The following is a 21,978-nucleotide window of genomic DNA, read 5'->3' as shown; positions in this document are numbered from 1 at the left end:
GAGGAAACCACTGCCTTTTGGAGAAGAGGGATCTTCAGAGGCTAAGGGAGTAAACCCCGAAAGAAAATCCTCAGATGCAGGTCAGCAGAGGAGTAAATTTGTACTTGCTTTTGACTATAATACAATTCTCAGATGGAAGTTTAAAAATGGAAATGGAATTCACAAGTCTCTGGCTACAGTTGCACAGTACGATGGTAATTCTGATGTTCGTGCAAGTGTTAGATCAGAGAACAAAACCCGATTTGGAACAATAAATATTTTAACAATGAATGGGAAGGAAAATGAATTGATTGACCTAATGGAGAGATGAAAACTTGACATCCTGGGATTAAATGAAATAAAATGGAAATGGAAAGAAATGAAGAAACTAAAAGGGGCATACACCTTGTACTGGATGGGTAACAGTAAAGAGAAAAGAAATGGAGTGGGATTTGTAGTGAATCAGAATGTTGAACCAATAGCTGAAATTGAGTATGCAAATGAAAGAATTATAATAATGCACATACATGTAAACAAGGAACTACTGAAGATAGTACAGGTGTATGCTCCACAGACAGGATGTTGCGTGGAAGAAAAAGAAGAGTTCCTCAATGAACTGGAAACACATACAGGGTGTTAGGTGTATACGTGCAGATATTTCTTGTAGCAATAGAGAACGATGTGACGAACCACTATATATCAAACTTTTAGTAATCCGCGGAAGTTATTTTCGAGAGCAAAGTGATATGATGTTTTTAGAATAGCTAGTATGCCTCGTTCTGCGAATGAATAGCTTTCCGTTGACAACAGGCAAGTCACGCGCCATCCGTACCAAACTGGTTCTACTGTAACAGCGCACGCTGCCTTTGTAATGCCACGAGATGTTACGTAATATACTTGCCAAACTGGTTTTATGTTTACGAGCAACTGAACTACGATAACAGCTGAAGGCTGCTACCGGTGTTCACCATGTTACGTTACATTCTCGCCAGACTGGTTTTGTTGTTAGTATTTAGTTTCCGTCAGACAACCCTAGTTATCGGTTTCGGACCCTGGAGCTGTATCGAATTGTCAGCGTTAATACTGGTTCATTTGCTGTTACGTCACTTAGGGGATTGGGATATCTGTGGTCGTCAGCCCCGTGGTCTAGTGAGTATGGAAATGACCTGAAAACCTATGCCTTTACGCCAACGAAAGCAAGCATGGGATTGAATTGAATTAGGCAAGCACAGCCAACGTTTTACTTCAAACGAATAATGGACATGTTATACAAATAAATAAATTAAACGTACCTACATTTCGTGCCTCCTGTCGAGCTGTGTGGCTCAGAAGGTTGAGGTGCTGGCCTTTTGACTCCAACCTCGCAGGTTCGAACTTGGCCCAGTCCGGTAGTTTTTGAATGTGCTCAAATACGTCACACTCGTGCCGATAGATTTAGTGGCACGTAAATAGAACCCCTGCGGGACTAAATTCCGGCACCTCGTCGTCTCCGAAAACCGTAAACGTAACGCAAATACCATTATTATTATTATTATTATTATTATTATTATTATTATTATTATTATTATTATTATTATTATTATTATTATTAATATTATTGACTACTCGCCAATAATGTCTGCCTAGAAAATACTTCTCATCGTTTATAACTATGGATCTCGACAGTTGTATAATGTCCTAATTATGATGATTTTCAAAATTGGCTTTAAGTCGCACCGACACAGATAGGTCTTATGGCGACGATGGGACAGAAAAGGGGTAGAAGTGAGAAGGAAGCGTTCGTAACCTAAATGAGATTCAACTCCAGCATTTTCCTGATGTGAAAATGGGAAACCACGGAGAACCATCTTCAGGGCTGTCGACAGTGGAGTTCGAACCCAGTATCTTCCCAATGAAAGTTCACAATTTCGCGCCCCTAACCGCACGACCAACGTATTCCAAGCTCTAATGCCGGGCTGAGTACCTCGGACGATAGACCGCTGGTATTCTGATCCCATCTTGGCAGGTTCGATGGAGGCTCAATTCGGGGGTATTTGAAGGTGCTGAAATACGCCAGTTTCGTGTCTGTAGATTTACTTGCATTAAAAAAAGTCCTGCGGTACAACATTCCAGCACCTCGGCATCTCCAAAACCCGCCAAAGTAGTTTGTTGGGACGTAAAAAATTACATTATTATTTCGTGCTTGCAAACGAAAAGCATATGTGTAATGGTAAAATAAAGCAAAATAAAAGTGGCCAGTCTGACTTGCTCAGACGTTTAAAGCACTGGTTTCTTGTTTCCAACTTAGCAGGCTCGATCTTGGGTCCGTCCGGTGGCATTCGAAGGAGCTCGTTAGCCTCGTGTCGGTAGATTTACTGGCACGTAAAAATAACTCCTGCGGGACTAAATTACAGCGCCTCCAGAAACAGTATGAGTAGTTAGTGGGACGTAAAGCAAATAACATTACCGGTATTATTATTATTATTATTATTATTATTATTATTATTATTATTATTATTATTATTATTATTATTATTATTATTATTATTATTCAGTCTTATTATTATTGCTACTACTCATATTGAACTTCTTCTTATTACTCTTTTTTCTCGTTTGATTATTATTATTATTATTATTATTATTATTATTATTATTATTATTATTATTATCATTATTATTATTATTATTATTCACCTGTTCATACTTTCGTCTTATTCCTCTTTTTACTCTCCTTTTAAGTCGTATACTTGTTATTCATATTTGATGTTTTGTTATTAATATTATTGTTATTTTTATATTATTATGTTTTTATTTAGTTTAGCTTCATGTGACACAATACTTTTTCCGTCTTTAATTCAACTTTTGTGTCGTGTGCCGGTATACTTCTATGTTTCTGTCCTGTGCTTCAAGACAGTGCTGCAAGATCTGTGTTTGTTTCCCCAGCCCGGGTGTGTTTCGTTTCTCATGTGACAGAGTTACATCTTACGTTCTGTTACATGTTTAAGTTCGGCCTTGTGATAGATCGCCTTTAATCTGCTCTGTAGCCTTTAAAAGTGTAGCATGGTCAATGACCTCAGTGCTTGTTTTGTTCACATATCTGGACTAAGAACTCGTCTCACTCGGCACAGTAAGTTCAAGGCCAACTACTTCTATCTGTTTGTTTGTTTATTTATTTACCCAGGTATGTATGTCAACATTGTACTCTGTCAACATCGTACCATGAACGTTTACTCAATAAACGGGGTGTTTGGGGGGGTCTCTGTCCTGGGTGGTATGTTCTGCAGGCCTACTCTGGGGTCCGTGTTGTTGCTGCGGTTATCTCTCTGTGCGTTCAGGTATTTACTAACATGTTCAATTCAATTTATTGTATGTACAAGACATACGTCCAACTTGAATTATTTCATCCTCACAACTCTACTTCCTTACTCCATGGCCCAAGAGCTACACGTATAGCCCTCTACGAGTGTGGGAATGAAATAACTAATTTGATTGAATTTTTTTCATATTTCAGTAGTGATGAATATAAAACAAGCATTTTTTGAATTTTTATACGTGTTAATGATGATTATGATTACTGTTTTAAGGTCATTGGCCCTTAAAAACGCAAAGTGTCTTCTGTTTTAACTCGAGCTCGATAGCCGCAGTCACTTAAATGCGGCCAGTATCCAGTATTCGGGAGATAGTAGGTTCGAACCCCACTGTCGGCAGCCCTGAAAATGGTTTTCCGTGGTTTCCCATTTTCACACCAGGCAAATGGTGGGGCTGTACCTTAATTAAGGCCACGGCCGCTTCCTTCCCACTCCTAGCCCTTTCCTGTCCCATCGTCGCCATAAGACGTATCTGTGTCGGTGCGACGTAAAGCAAGTAGCAAAAAAAAAAAAAAAGAAAACAACATGCAGTGTAGGATTGAGCAACTGCCGAAATGCGTTCAAGGTCAATGTCTAGCGTTTTAACAAGCACGTCTTCCGCACTCGCGCACTGAAACTCTCGATTATAATTTTTGTTACTGGTACATAAGTTTCCCTGCTCGCATTTATGAGAATATCGACCTATCGAGACTCAAAATACTATAACGATACTGTACTGTACTCCCAAGCCATTACGTTGCACAAATGGCGTAACATCTGACATACCAAAGTAAAACTCGTAGCAATTGTTCAAAGTGATCACCCTGGGCTTCCCTGCAGGCTTCACTTCTCCGAATCCAGTTGCGACGCATTCGAGCCAAGACACCAGGGTTGTGTCCGACTCGTTGGCTGAACGGTCAGCGTACTGGCCTTCCGTTCAGAGGGTCCCGGGTTCGATTCCCGGCCGGGTCGGGGATTTTAACCTTAACTGGTTAATTCCAATGGCACGGGGGCTGAGTGTATGTGTTGTCTTCATCATTTCATCCTCATCACGACGCGGAGGTCGCCTACGAGAGTCAAATGGAAAGACCTGCACCTGGCGAGCCGAACTCGTCCTGGGATATCGCGGCACTAAAAGCCATACGACATTTCATTTCATTTCATTTCACCAGGGTTGTTCAGAATATCCTCTGCTGCTTAAACAATACGTTCACGGAAGTCGTCCGAAGTGGGTACTTCAGTTCGATATAGTTTGTGTTTCATGTTCCCCCAGACATTAAAGTCAATTGGAATAAGGTCGGGAGATCTGGCTGGCCAATTGATAGTTCCACATCGTCCTGTCCACCGTTGAGGAAATGTCTGCACCATCGTGTAAAATCCACGTGGTTCTGCGTAGTCGAAGCGACACGTCCTCTGAAAGCTCAAGTAACGTACTGTATCTACAGGAGCAAGGTAACATTAATAAAAAGATGATTAGTCCACGTAACCGACTTCCTACTACACCCATCCAGGTATTAATTCATAACCGGTGCTGGAAATTGCCTTCTCCTACTGAATGGGGATGTTCCACAGCCCTTGAGTGGGATATAGTGGGTTCGAACTCCTCTGTCGGCAGCCCTAAAGACGGTTTTCCGTGGTTTGCCATGTTCACACCAGGCAAATGCTGGTGCTGTTCCTTAATTAAGGCCACGGTTGCTTCTTCACCATCCTAGCCCTTTTCTGTTACATCGTCGCCGTAAGATCTATCTGTCGTGGCGACGTACATCAACTCGTAAGAAAATGGTAATCAGCTGTCAAAGACACCGCACCCGTTGAATATGGTCAGGATGCACTAGTTCTTCATGCAGTGTCCTACGTATGGTCCAAGTTGGTACACCAACGGCACGTGTTATACTACGCGTACGGCGCCCGGGATCATCGTTTACTATTGTTAGGATGCCCGGCTCCATGGCAAAACGGTTAGCGTGCTGGTCTTTGGTTACAGGGGTCCCGGGTTCGATTCCCGGCAGGGTCGGTATTTGAACCATCATGGTTATTTTCCCTGGCATGGGGCTGGGTGTATGTGTTGTCTTCATCCTCATTTGATTATCATCAAGGTACGCAGGTCACCTACGGGAGTTAAACCAAAAGACATGCACCTAGCGAGCCGAACCCGTCCTGGGATCTCCCGACACTAATATCCATACGCCATTTCATTTCCATTGTCAGGATGTCTTCTTCCGCGTCTAGAATTACACGTGGCCGTTTAGGCCATCGCTTCTGAAAGCGTGATGTAACACAACTTGCATCGCGAATACGCTGCAGTACAGCTAGTATCGTTGCTGGATTCGGCACCCGTCTGTTGGGAAGCCTTTTCCGATAGATTCATGGAGGGCGACCCGTGTTCTGTTCTGCCACACGATACACTAGCAGCATATCATGGTATTCGTGGTATTCATACACTGGAATTATTCAAATACAACGACGTTGCGCAACACATCTGCGCAGCGGTTCATCATATATTCGCGGGCGTTTGACTGTCGCGATCGATCGGACCTTGAAAAAAAAATAGCCCTCGTACTACTACGAAGTAACTCGCGTACTAGTACGGACGATAATTCGCCTCTCTGACAGCTGTTATTCAGGTCAAGGTCAGACAGACAGCTCATACCTCTAGTCCGGTGGTTTCATGTAGGGGCGGGAACCCGTCCCACCACACCCCCGTCGCTAGGAACAGCACACGACCAAACCGGCACGTGACAGGTCTAGTGAATTTGTCAAACTGCTTACGTGAAATATTCTCCCACAGTGTGATTTCAATACCATGGATTCTTGGGAGACCAACTCGCCGTATGCAGAAACACCCCGTGTTGACGTGTACGTAAATAAAGTTTCTTACGTAAACGAAAGAATGCGTGGGATAGGATTTCCAAGTGAGTAGTATCAGAATTGAATTGTCAAAGCACATCGAACGTTTTGCTTCATATCAATAAGGGACATGTTATACAAATAAATTAATTAAACTTACCTCCTCTTCGTGCTTCCAAATGAAAAGAACTTGTTTAATGGTAAATTAAAGCATTCTGCTTTTGCAGTGCCTATTAAACGTATCAAAATAAACGTTGCCAGGCTGAGTGGCTCAGACGGTTCAAGCTCTGGTTTCATGAACTTAGCAGGCTCGATCCTGGCTCAGTCCCCTGGTATTTGAAGGTGCTCAAATACATCCGCTTCTGATCGGTAGAATTACAGGCACGTTAAAGAATACCCGTGGGCAAAATTCCGAAACCGCGCGTCTCCATTGGCACGTAAACATTTATTATTGTTATTATTATTATTATTATTATTATTATTATTATTATTATTATTATTATTATTGAGCGAGTTGGCCGTGTGATTAGGAGCGCGCGGCTGTCAGCTTGCATTCGTCGTAAAGCCACCTACCAATATTATAATAAAAACTGTGTTAGTCCATTATTACTAACTATTACTAAAATAAAAGTTAAACGCCCCACTCAAACTCCGTAGCTGGTACTCTGTCAGAAAACACTACAGAAAACACTGAACTTTTAACAAGTCCGAATTATTATTAATCTTATAATTGCGGACATGTCTCCGGAATTACCGAAACATGTACTTACAAATTGTTTTACGTCGCACCGACACAAGTAGGTCTTACGGCGACGATGGGAGAGAAAAGGGATACAAGTGGGAAGGAAGCGTTCGAGGCCTTAATAAAGGTACAGTCCCAGTATTTCCCTGATGTGAAAATGGGAAATTACGGAAAACCATCTTCCCGACTGCCGACAACGGAGTTCGAATCCACTATCACCAAAATGCAAACTCACAGCTGCGCGCACCTAACAACACGACCAACTTATTCTAACCTCTAATGCCGGACTGAGTAGCTCGGACGATAGAGCGCTGGTCTTCTGATCCCACCTTGGCAGGTTCGATGGCGGCTCAGTTCGGTGGTATTTGAAGGTGCTCAAATAAGCCAGTCTCGTGTCTGTAGATTTACTTGCACTAAAAAACACTGCGGTAAAAAATTCTGGCATTTCTGCGTCTCCGAAAACCGTGAAAATTAGTTAGTGGAACGTAAAGACATTATTATTATTATTATTATTATTATTATTAGTAGTAGTAGTAGTAGTAGTAGTAATATTATTATGATTACGGAAGTTCTAATTAAGCGGGTCCATTACAGTCATCACTTTACCTATCGGCACTTACTGTCCAGTAATGAGCTTTCTGTCCGCATGTGTGGTATAGTGGTTAGTGTGATTAGCTGCCACCCCCCGAAGGCCCGGGTTCGATTTCGAGCTCTGACACGAAATTTGAAAAGTGGTACGAAAGTTGGAACGGGGCCCATTATGCCTCGGGAGGTCAAATGAGTAGAGGTGGTTTGATTCGCACCTCAGCCATCCTGAAAGTGGTTTCCCGTAGTTTTCCACTTCTCCAGGCAAATGCCGCGATAGTACCTAGCTTAAGGCCACGGCCGCTTCCTTCCCTCTTCCTTTTCTATCCCTTCCCATCCCCCGCAAGGCCCCTGTTCATCCTACCAGGTGGGGCCGCTTGGGCGAGGTACTGGTCATTCTCCCCAGTTGTATCCCCGACCCAATGTCTCACGCTCCAGGACACTGCCCTTGAGGCGGTAGAGGTGGGATCCCTTGCTGAGTCCCAGCGAAAACCAACCCTGGAGGGTAAACATATTAGGAAAAGGCAGAATAAGCCTTCTATTACAAATGCCCGGCGGCAATTCCACAGTAGCTCTTTTTCCTTCGAGCAATGTTCACGATGAATGAAACTACGGTTTTTGAAATTTGTCTCATTAATAACAATTTCACTGAATACTTATAGTCTTTTCTTTCAGTGCCCACCGTCCTTTCATTGACCTGAAAAGTTTATGAATAAGCATAGACAACTCGCATTGTCTATTGTCAGAAGTTCATTGTAGAGTGTCGCAATAACAGCACAGAAATTTTGCGCCCATTTTTCATTACTTATTAACTATTTCCTTTAATTTTGTCAGCTTGGATCACTGAGTAATGCCAATGACGTCTTATAAATCACACACAACTACACAACACTTGATTCGCATGCATGTGGTGGTACGGATCTTCGACGTCACTGTAAGAAGTCTGTGTACTTTTCACACAGACTACCCTAGACCGGTTTTCGAGTACAGCAAGTGGCCAGGCACGTGAGTCAACCTCTCCTTTAGGGGAAGTGCACAACAACATGTGTTGGCCTGCGATAAGAAACAGGTTCAACAAGCCCTATACTCTTCTACTGTACTTCCACTACGCGTGGACAGAATGACGTAACCGGCGTATCCTACTACGGCCGTTCAAAACACATTAGCTCCTGAAATATTTGGCTCAGTTATGGGCAAACTAATAGGACAAGGTAAAAAGTACATAGCATATATTGTGAGATGTATTTTTCTTTGCCGACTAGCTTAATATCTGCACGTATACCCCTAACACCCTGTATTGTTGGAGGTGGGATCATGATAATGGGAGATCCGAATGCTCATGTGGGAACTGATAGAATGGGGTATGAGAATGTTCTAGGCCCACATGGGTATGGTGATAGAAATGAAGATGGTGAGAAACTGTTGGACTTTTGCATCAGAAATAACCTGATAATAAAGAACACATGGTTTATAAAGAGGAATAGCCATAAGATCAGCCGATATAGTTGGGATGAACAGTATGGAACACTCATTGATTTTATAATAACAGACTGAGAATGGGAAAGATACGTCAAGAATACGGAGATAATCCCCAGTGAAAGTATGGAAGGTGATCATAGATTATTAATTGTGGAACTAAAACAAGTAAAAATCCCTAAAATTGTATTGAAGAAGCAACTAAAGATCAGGATTTGGGAATTGGAGGAGGAGGATAAAAGAATGGCATTCCAAGATTGATTAAAAAGGAAGTTGCCTAACACGGAAATACGAAGTAGAGAAGAAGAGTGGGACAATTTAAGTCGGACATTTGTGGAAGCAACAATTGAAACAATTGAGGTATGCGGGAAAACAAAAGCAAAGGTTAAGGGAAAGGAGACTCGGTGGTGGACAGACAAAATAAAAAAAGAAATAAAAGAAAGGAACTAGGTATAGAAAGAAATGGATAAGGAAAAGCAAAAAACGTATCGGAGGAATGAGAATAAGATACAACAATCAATACTGATCTGCATTTAGGGCAGTCGCCCAGGTGGCAGATTCCCTATCTGTTGCTTTCCTACACAAGAGATTGAAACTACAAGTAAGGAGGAGTATCAAGGAAGAAAAGGGGAAATGTTGGGGAGAGTTTAGCAACAAAATTGATCAAGATAGTCGAGGAAATCAGAAACCATTATACAGAGTAATAAAATCGAAAAGAATAAATCAAGAAAAAATCAAGGCATTAGAGAGAGAAGATGGATCCATGGTACTGACAAAAAGGGTCTTCAGAATATGATGGCAAAGTATTTTTAACCTTTTCATCAGTGAGTTTATGGTGACACTCACAGGTCACCAGGAGTGAGTTTTTTCTTGAAAATTTTGAATTCTTGTTTCAAGTTATTTCAATTCTAACTTTTCTCTATTAATATTCTTACATAATTTACACTTTATGGTACATAACTGATACCTTCAATTTAATTGAAATCAGTGGCGTAGAAAATAAATTTCTCAAAATAATGAAAGGAATAGTAAAATTGACAAAAATATAATTATTCTCTATATGTGATTCTCTGACTTGATTTTACAACAGTTTCACTTATCAAAATATCTTTAGGGTATGGTACTGACCCAGACAGTCGAGTTTTTCTTTGTGTTCAACTTCTGTATCCTTTCCAGTGCAAACAATAAACAAAACAGTTGCCAGGAAAACATAAAGTGTTTCTTCGGTTATGCCTTGCCACTTATGTAACTTCGACTTTACCTTTACGCCTGTATTTTCCATAACGAATGAGTAGTACTTGTTCATTTCTGACACTATGAATCAATTTCTTTGAAAATCGACACTTCAAGTCTTGAATTGTCATTATCATTCAAATGAAGATTATCACTAACTCTGAATATGATGGGTCAAAATGAGCAGAAAGTGTAGGAAGAAACCTGCCTACAGAACTTCACTTTCTTTCTTCGGTTTACAGCTGACAGCATAGCCTTCTTTGCGACAGCAGAGCGCTGCACTTCGTCCTCAATATCCGTGTTGTCGTCTTCCGAGGAATAACCAATTCCACTGTAATCGGACACAATACAATCACTATCACTATCATAAATATCAATTTCATCGTCAGACCCCTTGTTAGTCAAAATATTACTTATATCTTGCGGAGAAAGCTCGCATCCTCGATTTGATCCCGCCATTACGACTTGTATTTGTTTATTATCAGAGAGTGGTTGTTTCTGCGGAAACCAGAGAAATAATGTGTATTGTCAAGGAATAGTCATGCAATGCACTCAACGGAAACAAATATAGAAAACAGTTCCCGGGTGTTGTAATTTTTAGCGCAATCACATAAGAATTCAGGTTACGTAACTACGGATGCTTCGACAGAACTCCATCACAGAACATACGAGATGTGATAAAACACTGAACACGTCAAACATCCCTCAACTTTGTTCTAAAAACCCGCCAGTACGATGTCACAAAATAATTTCAAACTTTCAACATGAAACGTGAAAAGGTGGCAGTACTGTTCAGGCGCAAACTTCGAGAACGTAAATGGACGGCTGTATTGCTCATTGGGTTAAAAACTTTATAATGAGGATGACTGCTCGGAGAAAGGAGATAAGGAAATGGAAATAATAGACAGAGAAAAAGAAGAGAACCCGATAACATGGTTGGAACTTGAAGAAAGGGCAGTGAAAGCAATCACTAACGGTAAAGCCAGTGGAAAAGACTTATTCAACGCTGATATGATTAAGGCATCAGGAAGCCTTGGACTACAGTGGTTACACCAATTCCTCAATGCCATATGGAAGGATACCTGATGATTGGCAACAAGGAAGCATTGTACCACTGTTCAAAAAAGGAAGAAATGTGAAAATTATAGAGGTATAACCCTATTATCACATGGGCTAAAAATAATGGAGAAAGTCATAGACAAAAGACTGAGGGATGTAATAGAAACACTGTTAGAGGAAGAACAATATGGCTTTAGACCAAATAGATCAACAAATTAACTTGATATTTACAGTGCGAACGATAATGGAAAAACATCTGGAAAGGAACAAGGAAATCATCTTCGTATTTTTGGATTTGGAAAAAGCTTATAATACAGTTAAGAGAAAACATGTATGGGAATGCCTACTGAAAAGGAATCTACCAAAATAATTTATTAACAAGATAAAAATGTTGTATCATGAGAGTTAAGGCAGTGTACAGGTGGGGAGTGGTGACTGAAATATTTTATACAAAAAAAGATCTCAAGCAAGGAAGTGCACTGTCACCATTTTTGTTTATTTTGTTGATGGATGAAATCATAAAACGTGTAAAACAGAGTATCAGTAGTGATGAAGTGAATGCTTTGATATTTGCAGATAATGTGGTGATTTGGGGAAAGGGAGAAAAGGAAGTACAAAGGAGACTGGACATTTGGAATGAAAATCTGAAGGAGTTTGGAATGGTAATAAGTAAAAAGAAAACTGTAGTCATGCACTGTGGAAAAGAGAAAAGAGAAGCCAAGTGAACATAGACGGAGAATGGTTAGAGAATGTAGAACAGTTTACATATCTGGGTAGCATTATTAATGGAAGTAATGAAATCAACCCTGAAATTAATAACAGTCTGAGTAAAGGGACAACCAAGTCAAAGAGCTTTTATGGGATGACAAAGTACCCAAGGGAATGAAATTAATGTTATAGCGACAGTATTTCATACCAGTTGTAACATACGGACTAGAAACGCTGGTAACTAATAAGAGACAAGATAGTAAGATCCAAGCAGTAGAAATGAAATTTTTAACGACATCAATTAAAAAGACAAGAAGAGATAGAATTCAAAATGTTAAAATCAGAGAAGAGCTAAATATAGAACCATTAGTACAGAAGATACGGAAAGCAAGACTGAGATAGTTTGGACATGTAAAAAGAATGGGAAAGTAACGGGTATCAAGAAGGGAATTAGAAAGAGAAATAAGGGAAAGAGACCAGTTGGAAGATCGAGAAGAAGGTGGATGGATCAGATTAGGAAGGACATTAGAGAAGCTGGCAGAAGTAATGGAGCAGGAAAAGAAAAGTGGAAGGCCAGAAAGGAGTGGAGGAGGCTTGTTAACCACACCCAGGTGACTGGAGTGAGACATTGATGCTGATGACCACTGGATACCACTGCAAAAGGTCAAAGGTTCAGGGGTGAAACCCCATGAATACCACTCCGTCCACCTGTCACGGACACGTTTTCAAGCATCTATAAATGCCGTGTCGGATTTTGGTGTATGGGTTTGGTTGGAGTGCGACAAAGGATGCCGTGGAGGTCAATGGATAGGCTACTTGGAGCCACGAGCAGTGCCAATACACTATGAGAGACTTAGTCTCATTTTCAAAAATTGATGCCTGCCTGGCCATCTGATGATATAGATGTTAATTCCCATAGGGAACTTGAAATATTTGTGCATTGGCACTTCCCATGGCTCCAAGTAGCCTTCGCCGTGGCCTCTGAGGTACCCACTAGCCATGCGTCTTGGTAGATGTGCTCTTTACCAACTGATGAGTCAAATTAGCACAGTGGGGCAAAGCACTGGCAACCAGGAATGTTTTAGCTGGAAAATTTATAATGTCCAATAACGGACTAACTATATTGATATTATAAATGTACTCATTCGGGACAAATATTTCAGGTTACCTATGAGAATCAATATATATATAATTCTGAGTTGAATGCAAAATACGAACACAAACAGGCTCACGTTTTCCGTAATCACACAACTGTGGCGACAGATCTTACCACAGGCAGAAATGACATTTGATTCACAAGGGATGACAAATAACATTTTCAGGGCTAGGACAAATGTGATTGTACTCGTAAGCGGTAATAGCGAAAATTCGCAACGCGATAAGTGAGGTATTTCTTATATAGATTTAATACAATGAGAATCGGGACTTTGAATTTGCGACGTGCTGAGCGGTAAAATTTTTTAATGAGGAATGCACTAACAAGGTTTCACTGTATTTCAGATTGAATTTCTTCTGTCCGACTCTTTTTCTGAATGGTTGCTAAGTTTGATTCCTGGCTGAGCTGAGGATTTTAACCTGTTTGGTTAATTTCTCTACCTTGGGGGTACATGTCTTCATTTACAGACATTTACATACTGTATTTACTTGCACTTAAAAAATTAGAGAGCAGAACTCGAGTGTAATAACTAAAATGACAAAATTTGAACAGTTGTGAGACTTTTCTTTGAGCACCGTGCCATGTTCAAGCTTAATACAGGTGAACTTGATCTTGAAGTACTCTCCACAGCTCACCGGCAAGCAAAACTGACCACTTCCAAGTTTTAACAGCTTGCTCCCCAAAGGTGTGAAGTTCACCTGCCTTCTGTGGCGAGTGCTTGTATCTGTGTTGGAAGGTGACAAACATTTTCAGGGCTATGCTGTTGCTGATCCTGAATGGATATATTAAAGAAATGAAAAAAAGTAATTTATGACAGATTGTTAAGAGAGAAAATGTGTTAATATTGAACGCCGTGCCTACTGCTACTGACTTGCATCTGAATCAGTAAATATGCAGTTATATAAACTTAAAAACAAAATCTCTTTCATAGGTTGAAGCTTAGATTATATGATTACAGTAGAACCTCGATTATACGTTCCCGGAAACTACGTTTTCCCGTATTATTCGTTCAAATTACGAGGTCCCGCGAGGATCCTAATTAAATCACGTTGTAAAAATCCCGCATTATCCGTTCCTCGAAGAAACGATTTCCCATATCAACCGTTCAGAAATTTCAGTCCCATCAACGCTAAATCCTCGATCACTGTATCTCACGATAGGATGGCTACGGCATACTTGTGGATCTTGGTGTTAACGTCCAGTCATTGTGGTAATTTGAGGAAGCGGAAAAGCGATCGGCGGTGAACTTGCATAAGGGACCATCTTAGCATCGCATTCGGGTGGTATTGTTTAGAGAATTGAAATCATAAAGCAGAGAGTGTCCACAACAATTGGAAGGAGACAGAGCGCATTTTGACAGCTCTACTTGAAGACAGAACGAGTTTCGTCAAATGTTCGTACTTGCAAAGCGTCTACATTATGTCCAGGGTTAGATGTTAACTTTTTTTTTTTCTCCCCCAGTGTATCGCCGAACAGGTTTTCAGCACTTCCCTGAGGGCACTGTATAGTCACTGAGCTTTCAGGCAGGAATCTAAACTGCTCCTCCTTAAGTAACACAAATTTAGTATTTTAATATTATCGTATACGATTACGTTATCGAGACCAGAACAGATGTTGCACCTTACATACATAAAGCCATGGGAGGTTTTGGGATTGCATATTACTGTTTTGGTCCTAATGTAAGACTAGGAATTTCACGTTATTCTGTTAAAATGTTAAAACCGCAGTAGTTTTATTTACGCATGTTACATGTAAAAACCTTTGCATCATTTCACACTCGTACCAAATCGGACAGTGGAGTGTGTTTTCCAGCTGAGCTCCAGGTCGCGAATAATCGTAAATTTGGAAGTTTTGATGATACTTTTTCTCTTTCCAGTTTAATCGTGATTAGTGACGAACATAATTGAATATAATGCATTCAAAAACTCGAGAATCGATACTTACATTCGAAACAATATTCTCGAGTTCAACATAACCTTTAAAAGTCGATGTAGGCCTAATTTGCGCGGTACAAGATTTCCACAAACTGGCTACGAACAGTATACCAGTGATCAAATTGCAATGGAAGATTTAAAGAAAAAAGGATTTCGCCATCATGTTGGGCGCTTTTGTGTACAATGTGCTTTATTTTATTAGATTAGAGAATTAAAAAATACTTGTGGTTGATTGTTTGGCTTGATTTTATTAGGTTTTTCGAACAGTTTGACCGATCAAAGTTGCTGAACTGAAAGAAGTTTCCCCGGTAAAACTGAATGTAAAGTTTCGAGACTTCTAGGTCGCGTACCGGTAATTAATGTTTGAAGCCGGCCCCGCGGTCGAACTTGCCTGCCTCTCACACGGAGGACCCAGGTTCGATTCCCGGCCAGGTCAGGCATTTTTACCTGGATATGAGGGCTGGATCCAGGTTCACTCATCCTACGATTACCTTTAATTGAGGCGCTATTTAATGGTGAGATGGCGACCCCGGTCTAGAGAGCCAGGAATAACGACCGAGGGGATTCATCACACTGACCATGCGTCGCCTCGTAATCTGCAGGCGTTCAGACCGAGCAGCGGTCGCTTGGTAGGCGGAAGGCCCATTGGGGGTGTAGTTTGGTTTGGTTTAGAGGTGTTTGTAAGATTTTAAGTATACATTTTTTTTTTTTGGGTGATGTTTAGCCAAATTGTTCATGGTTCATTCATTCCTGAATTTTCCGTTTTCCCGTGTTGTACGTTTTTTTACGGTGGTCCCTCCAAAAACGGAGAATCGAGGTTCCACTGTATATTTTTTTGGGGGTGGGGGCTGGAATTGATTCAAAGGTTGTTGAACCTGACAGTTGGAGTGTTATGTACTCAGGTCATGCTGTGTACGCTGGTGTTCCAAACCATGGCTGGCTACGAGTGGAGTAATGAGGCCAGGGAGGCTGTCGAGATGATCATCAAGAAGACCAACCTGTGGGCCAATTACAGAATAGCCAGGTCTGCTGCCAGGTGGGTCTCCTCTCATGTATTCATCATCATCATATCATCATCATTGTACAGTTCCAGTATCCCGGGTACTGTTAATGAGCCTCTTCCACTTCTTCCTGTCCATATACAACTTGTCATGGAGAACACCATCCACTGTCCATCCTCTGGTAACTAGATCAAGCTTGATCATGCCTATCCATCGAGTTTTAGGTCTTCCTGCAGGTCTTTTTGTCTCCACCTGTCTTTCCAAATTTATTCTGACTGTTCTTGTAGGCTTCATCCTCATCACATGCCCATACCAACGTAGTCTGGATGTGCCGATTTGGTCTAATAGGGATGTCTCTATTCCGGCTTCTTTCCTCACCTCTTCATTTCTTAACTTTACGTCTTGGTCTTCTAGATGGTGGATCTAAGAAATTTCATCTCTGATGCTTGCAGTCTTGATGAATCTCTTTTTGTGAGGGTGCATGCTTCAATACCATAGGTCAATACTGGTATGAAATAGCTGTTAAATATCATCAGTTTGGCCGGTTTTGGAATCATGTCATCCCATAAAAGTGTTCTTACTTGTTGGTAGAATTCTGATCCCTTTTGCACTCTGTTAATAATTTCCTTTCTGTCCAAATTATCGCTGGAGATTACATTTCCAAGGTAAGGAAAATTATCCACACACTCTAGCTGAAGGACTCCTAGTTTTACACTTGCTGGACACCCTTCTCTGTTGACTGCCGTCACCACTGTCTTGGTATCGCTGATATTAGGTTATATTCCTGGAACTGGGACTTCCATACGTTGAGTCTGGTCTGTACTTCCTCTTCTGTTTCACCCCAAATCACGATATCATCAGCAAAGGCCACTGCATTCAGTTCATCTAACTTTTCCTTGATATTCTTCATTATATTGTCCATAAACAGTAGTGGGGACAGTGCACTTCCTTGTTGAACTCTACTCTTGATCGACCGTCCCCAATTTGTACGCAGCTAGTACAGTCTTTGTACAACATCTGAATTTTCCTTACCAGTTCTTCAGGCACATTTCTTTTCCACAGACACTCCCAGATCTTATCTCTTATAACATTATCATAGGTCTTTTCTGTATCCAGGAATACATTGACCAGGTTCTTGCCTTTCTCCCAATACTTTTCCATCAGCATGCAAGTGCTAAAAATTAGATCCATTGTTGATCTGTTACTTCTGAATCCATATTGCACCTCCTCTAACTGTGGTTCAATGATGATTTTCAGTCTCCTTTCTATGATGTTCTCTAGAATTTTTAGCCCATGAGACAGCAGTGTTATTCCTCTATAGTTGGTGGGTTTCTGTCTGCTACCTTTCTTAAACTGGGGAATTATAATGCCTTTGCTCCAATCTACAGGTATTTTGTTGTCTGTCCATTCAGCATTTAGTACTCTGTGCAGCCAGTGTATGCCCTGGATGCTTGCTGCGTTTATCATGTCTGCATTCACTTCATCTGCACCTGAAGAATTTCCTTTAGGCATAGATTTTAAGGCTGTCTAGGTGATGGGAGGTTCTTCATTGCGGGCTTGGATTTCTGGTTCTGTATTTTGTTTTTGAACTTGTCTATTCAGTAGGTGGTCAAAATGGTTCTTCAGGACTTCTCAAATGTCTCTTTCTGTCCTAACCAGATTTCTGTTTTCATCTTCAAGTGCCTTTATGATATTCATTGGCGTCTTTGTACCTCTGATAACACTATACAATAGTTTCTTATTGCCTCTGCTGTCTTCTTCCAGTTTCTGAGTGAATATATTTCATGCCTTGGTCTTTTCTTCTGTAACTGTTCTCTTAACATCCAGTTTCTTGTTTTGATATAATTGTTCGAGGTTTCAGATCTTTGCCTCGTCTCTAATAAGATCCAGTTTATTTTTCTCCCGATCCCTTTCTTTCCACAAGAGATTTCCTTCCCCAATTGCTGCTCTCACTCTTTCATTCCACCAAGGTGTTTGCTTCTCCCTTGTTTTCATACTTGTCTTTCCACAAACTTCAGTTGCTTCCTTAACCAATGTGTCCCTTAGTCTGGTCCATTCTGCCTCTCTATTTCTCCTTTCATCTCTTTGTAACAGGGTTGTTATCCGGTTCTGATACTCAGTTCTCATATCTGTTTTCTGGAGTTCCCATACTTTGATTTTGGGCATTTTCCTGTTCTGTACTTCTTTTGGCATATAGAAGTTTCTCACGTCCGCTACTAATAGACGGTGGTCACTGTCAAGGCTCGCTGGGTATTACTCTGACATCTGTAACCATTCTGCTCCTTTCTTCATCTGAGATGACATAATCAAATACAGTCTTTCGCAGTCCATCCCAACTGTATTGTGTTATCTTATGGCTCTGTCTCTTCTTAAACCAATTATTTTTCACCATCAACCCATTCCTCATACAGAAGTCAAGGAGATGTTCACCTTCTATATTACTTTCCACCATATCCATGAGGTCCCATTACGTTCTCATATCCTATCCTTTTTTTTTTTTTTTTGCTACTTGCTTTACATTGCACCGACAAAGATAGGTCTTATGACGACAATGGGATAGGAAAGGCGTAGGAGTTGGAAGGAAGCGGCCGTGGCCTTAATTAAGGTACAGCCCCAGCATTTGCCTGATGTGAAAATGGGAAACCACGGAAAACCATCTTCAGGGCTGCCGACAATGGGATTCGAACCCACTATCTCGCAGGCTCACAGCTGCATGGCCCTGACCGCACGGCCAACTCGCCCGGTATATCCCGTTCTATCTGTCCCAATCTGTGCATTCAGATCTCCTATAATAATTACTCTCTCTTTACCAATAACTTTTTCCAAATCATCAAGAAACTGGTTCTTATCCTCTTGACAACATCCAGTTTTAGGTGCATACTCATATACCAAAATTAGTTTTTCTTTCCCTAAATGCACTGTCACCTTTATTATTCTCTCCCTAACATACTGAATGTCAGAGACTCCTTCTAGATCCTTATTCATGATTAAACCAACACCATTCCCCATCTCTGTGTCATTTCCATGCTATACAGTGTATACTGTTTTATTAATTTCTTCATTCATGTCGCTCTCCATTTGGTTTAACTCAGCCTGAGTATCATTAATTTCCTCCTTTCCATGAGGTCCACTAGTTCTTCATATTTTCCTGTGAGACTGAATAAGTTGATGGTCCCCATCCGTGTTAGTCTCCTCCAGGATTTTTGCAGGACCCTGTCAATCATCAGGCCATAAACCATCATACCTGACATGAGTCTGCTCATGCTGGCTTCTTAATTTAGTTGATAAATGCGTTCCGAGGCTCTTATGTGTTTTGAAAACAACTACAAATAAGCTCTTTTACTGGCTTGCTAGGCCTAACGTAATTGAGGTCGGGGTTTTCTTACTTAACCTTTAGGGATACCTCTTCATCCTACAAGGCAGTGGGTTGCATCTGTGCTACCCCCAGAGGAATGGGTTGCCTCCTCTGCCAGCTCCACTGTACCGAACCATATTCTCCGCTTTGCCTGCCGTTGAGGTCTTAACTTGTTACCCTGAGCTGGGTCCGTTTACCAGATGTTACACACCGGGTCAGTGTGCTCTGGGACTCACATAGGCAGGACCACCACTCCTTGGGCAGGGCTGCCTCTAAGAGGGTCCCTACCTGTTACTTGTATTGTAGTGGAGTAACGAGGCCAGGAGGATGTCGAGATAATCATCACGAAGACCAACCTATGGGCCAATTACAGACTAACGAGGTGGGCGTCTCTCTCGTGCAGTATAGTGGAGTAACGAGGCCAGGAGGATGTCGAGATGATCATCGAGAAGACCAGTCCATGGGCCAATTACAGAATAGCCAGGCAAGTCTCTCTCTCATGTAGTGTAGTGGAGTAACGAGGCCAGGAGGCCGTCGAGATGATCATCGAGAAGACCAATCTATGGACCAATAACAGAATAGCCAGGTGGGTCCCTCTCCCATGTAGTGTAGTGGAGTAACGAGGCCAGGAGGCCATTCTATGGGCCAATTACAGAATAGTCAGGTGAGTCTCTCTCTCATGTATTGTACTGGAGTAATGAGATCAGGGAGGTTGTCGAGATGATCATCATGAATATCGACCTATGGGCCAATTACAGAATAGCCAGGTGGGTCTCTCTCCCATGTAGTTTAGTGGAGTAACGAGGCCAGGAGGCCATCGGGATGATCATCGAGAAGACCAATCTATGGACCAATTACAGAATAGTCAGGTGAGTCTCTCTCTCTCATGTATTGTACTGGAGTAATGAGATCAGGGAGGTTGTCGAGATGATCATCATGAATATCGACCTATGGGCCAATTACAGAATACCGAGGTGAGACTTTCTCTCATGTAGTGTACTGAGGTAACAAGACCGGGGAGGCTCGATTATTTCCACCATGTTGGTCCGTATTGACTTATATTCAAATCTCTATAGAACAATTTTCCGCCTTGTCAATACTTTGCATATTTTATTATACATAATTACCGTACATGTTTCGAGAGCCAACTACTCTCTTCTTCAGCGGCCATTCTTTTCAAATTCTGAGCAATGTACAGACAAAACTCTTACTTTATATATATAGATATAAATCTTGAAATTGTTAAAATATTTCTGTGATTCACCTTTCACTTTTACTGTCACTTGTTACATACTTTAAATAAGAAATTTTCAAATCATAAATAAATCACTACATGCTAATTCTACGTCCTTATTTACATCTAAAAAGAACAAAATGTTTCTTATTCTCTAAATTTACATTTACTTTACCATTTAGTAAAACACATCAAAATAAAACAGTTTCCAATTCGTAAAAATAAATAAATAACACCTATTAAGTCAATATATACATACATACATTATCATTATAGACGGTTATGCCTTTCAGCGTTCAGTCTGCAAGCTTCTGTGAATTTACTAAACGTCGCCACAATCCTTGATTTGCAACTAGTGATGTGGCCTCATTTAGTTCTATACCTTTTATCTTTGAATCGTTAGAAACTGAGTCTAACCATCGTCGCCTTGGTCTACCTCTACTTCTCTTACCCTCCATAGCAGAGTCCATTATTCTCCTAGGTAACCTATCCTCCTCTATTCGCCTCACATGAACCCACCACCGAAGCCGGTTTATGCGTACAGCTTCATCCATCGAGTTCATTCCTAAATTAGCCTTTATCTCCTCATTCCGAGTACCCTCCCGCCATTGTTCCCACCTGTTTGTACCAACAATCATTCTTGCTACTTTCATGTCTGTTACTTCTAACTTATTAATAAGATATACTGAGTCCACCCAGCTTTCGCTCCCGTAAAGCAAAGTTGGTCTGAAAACAGACCGATGTAAAGATAGTTTCGTCTGGGAGCTGACTTCCTTCTTACAGAATACTGCTGATCGCAACTGCGAGCTCACTGCATTAGCTTTACGACATCTTGATTCAAATTCACTTACTATATTACCAATCTGGGAGAACACACAACCTAAATACTTGAAATTATCAACCTGTTCTAGCTTTGTATCACCAATCTGACATTCAATTCTGTTGAATTTCTTACCTACTGACATCAATTTAGTCTTCGAGAAGCTAATTTTCATACCATACTCATTGCACCTATTTTGAAGTTCCAAGAAATTAGACTGCAGGCTTTCGGCACAGTCTGCCATTAAGACCAAGTCGTCAGCATAGCCAGACTGCTTACTACATTTCCACCTAACTGAATCCCTCCCTGCCATTTTATACCTTTCAGCAGATGACCCATGAAAACTACGAACAGCAAAGGTGAAAGATTACAGCCTTGCCTAACTCCTGTAAGTACTCTGAACCAAGAACTCATTCTACCATCAATTCTCACTGAAGCCCAATTGTCAACATAAATGCCTTTGATTGATTTTAATAATCTACCTTTAATTCCATAGTCCCCCAGTATGGTGAACATCTTTTCC

At 41.0% G+C, this 21,978-nt stretch overlaps 1 protein-coding gene across 1 annotated transcript in view; it reads left to right on the top strand.

Moving 5' to 3' along the window:
- Positions 1 to 21,978, top strand: part of defl (Integrator complex subunit 7) — a 438,395-nt gene that overhangs the window by 257,601 nt on the left and 158,816 nt on the right. Inside the window, exon 11 of the mRNA XM_067157240.2 lies at positions 15,948 to 16,081. Within this exon, the coding sequence (XP_067013341.2) occupies positions 15,948 to 16,081 (134 nt within the window). The remainder of the gene's footprint in view (positions 1 to 15,947; positions 16,082 to 21,978) is intronic.

Source organism: Anabrus simplex, chromosome 13 (assembly GCF_040414725.1).
Source record: "Anabrus simplex isolate iqAnaSimp1 chromosome 13, ASM4041472v1, whole genome shotgun sequence".
Lineage (NCBI taxonomy): Eukaryota > Metazoa > Arthropoda > Insecta > Orthoptera > Tettigoniidae > Anabrus > Anabrus simplex.
Note: the sequence above shows the minus strand (reverse complement) of the source record. Positions and strands in the feature narration are given on the sequence as shown.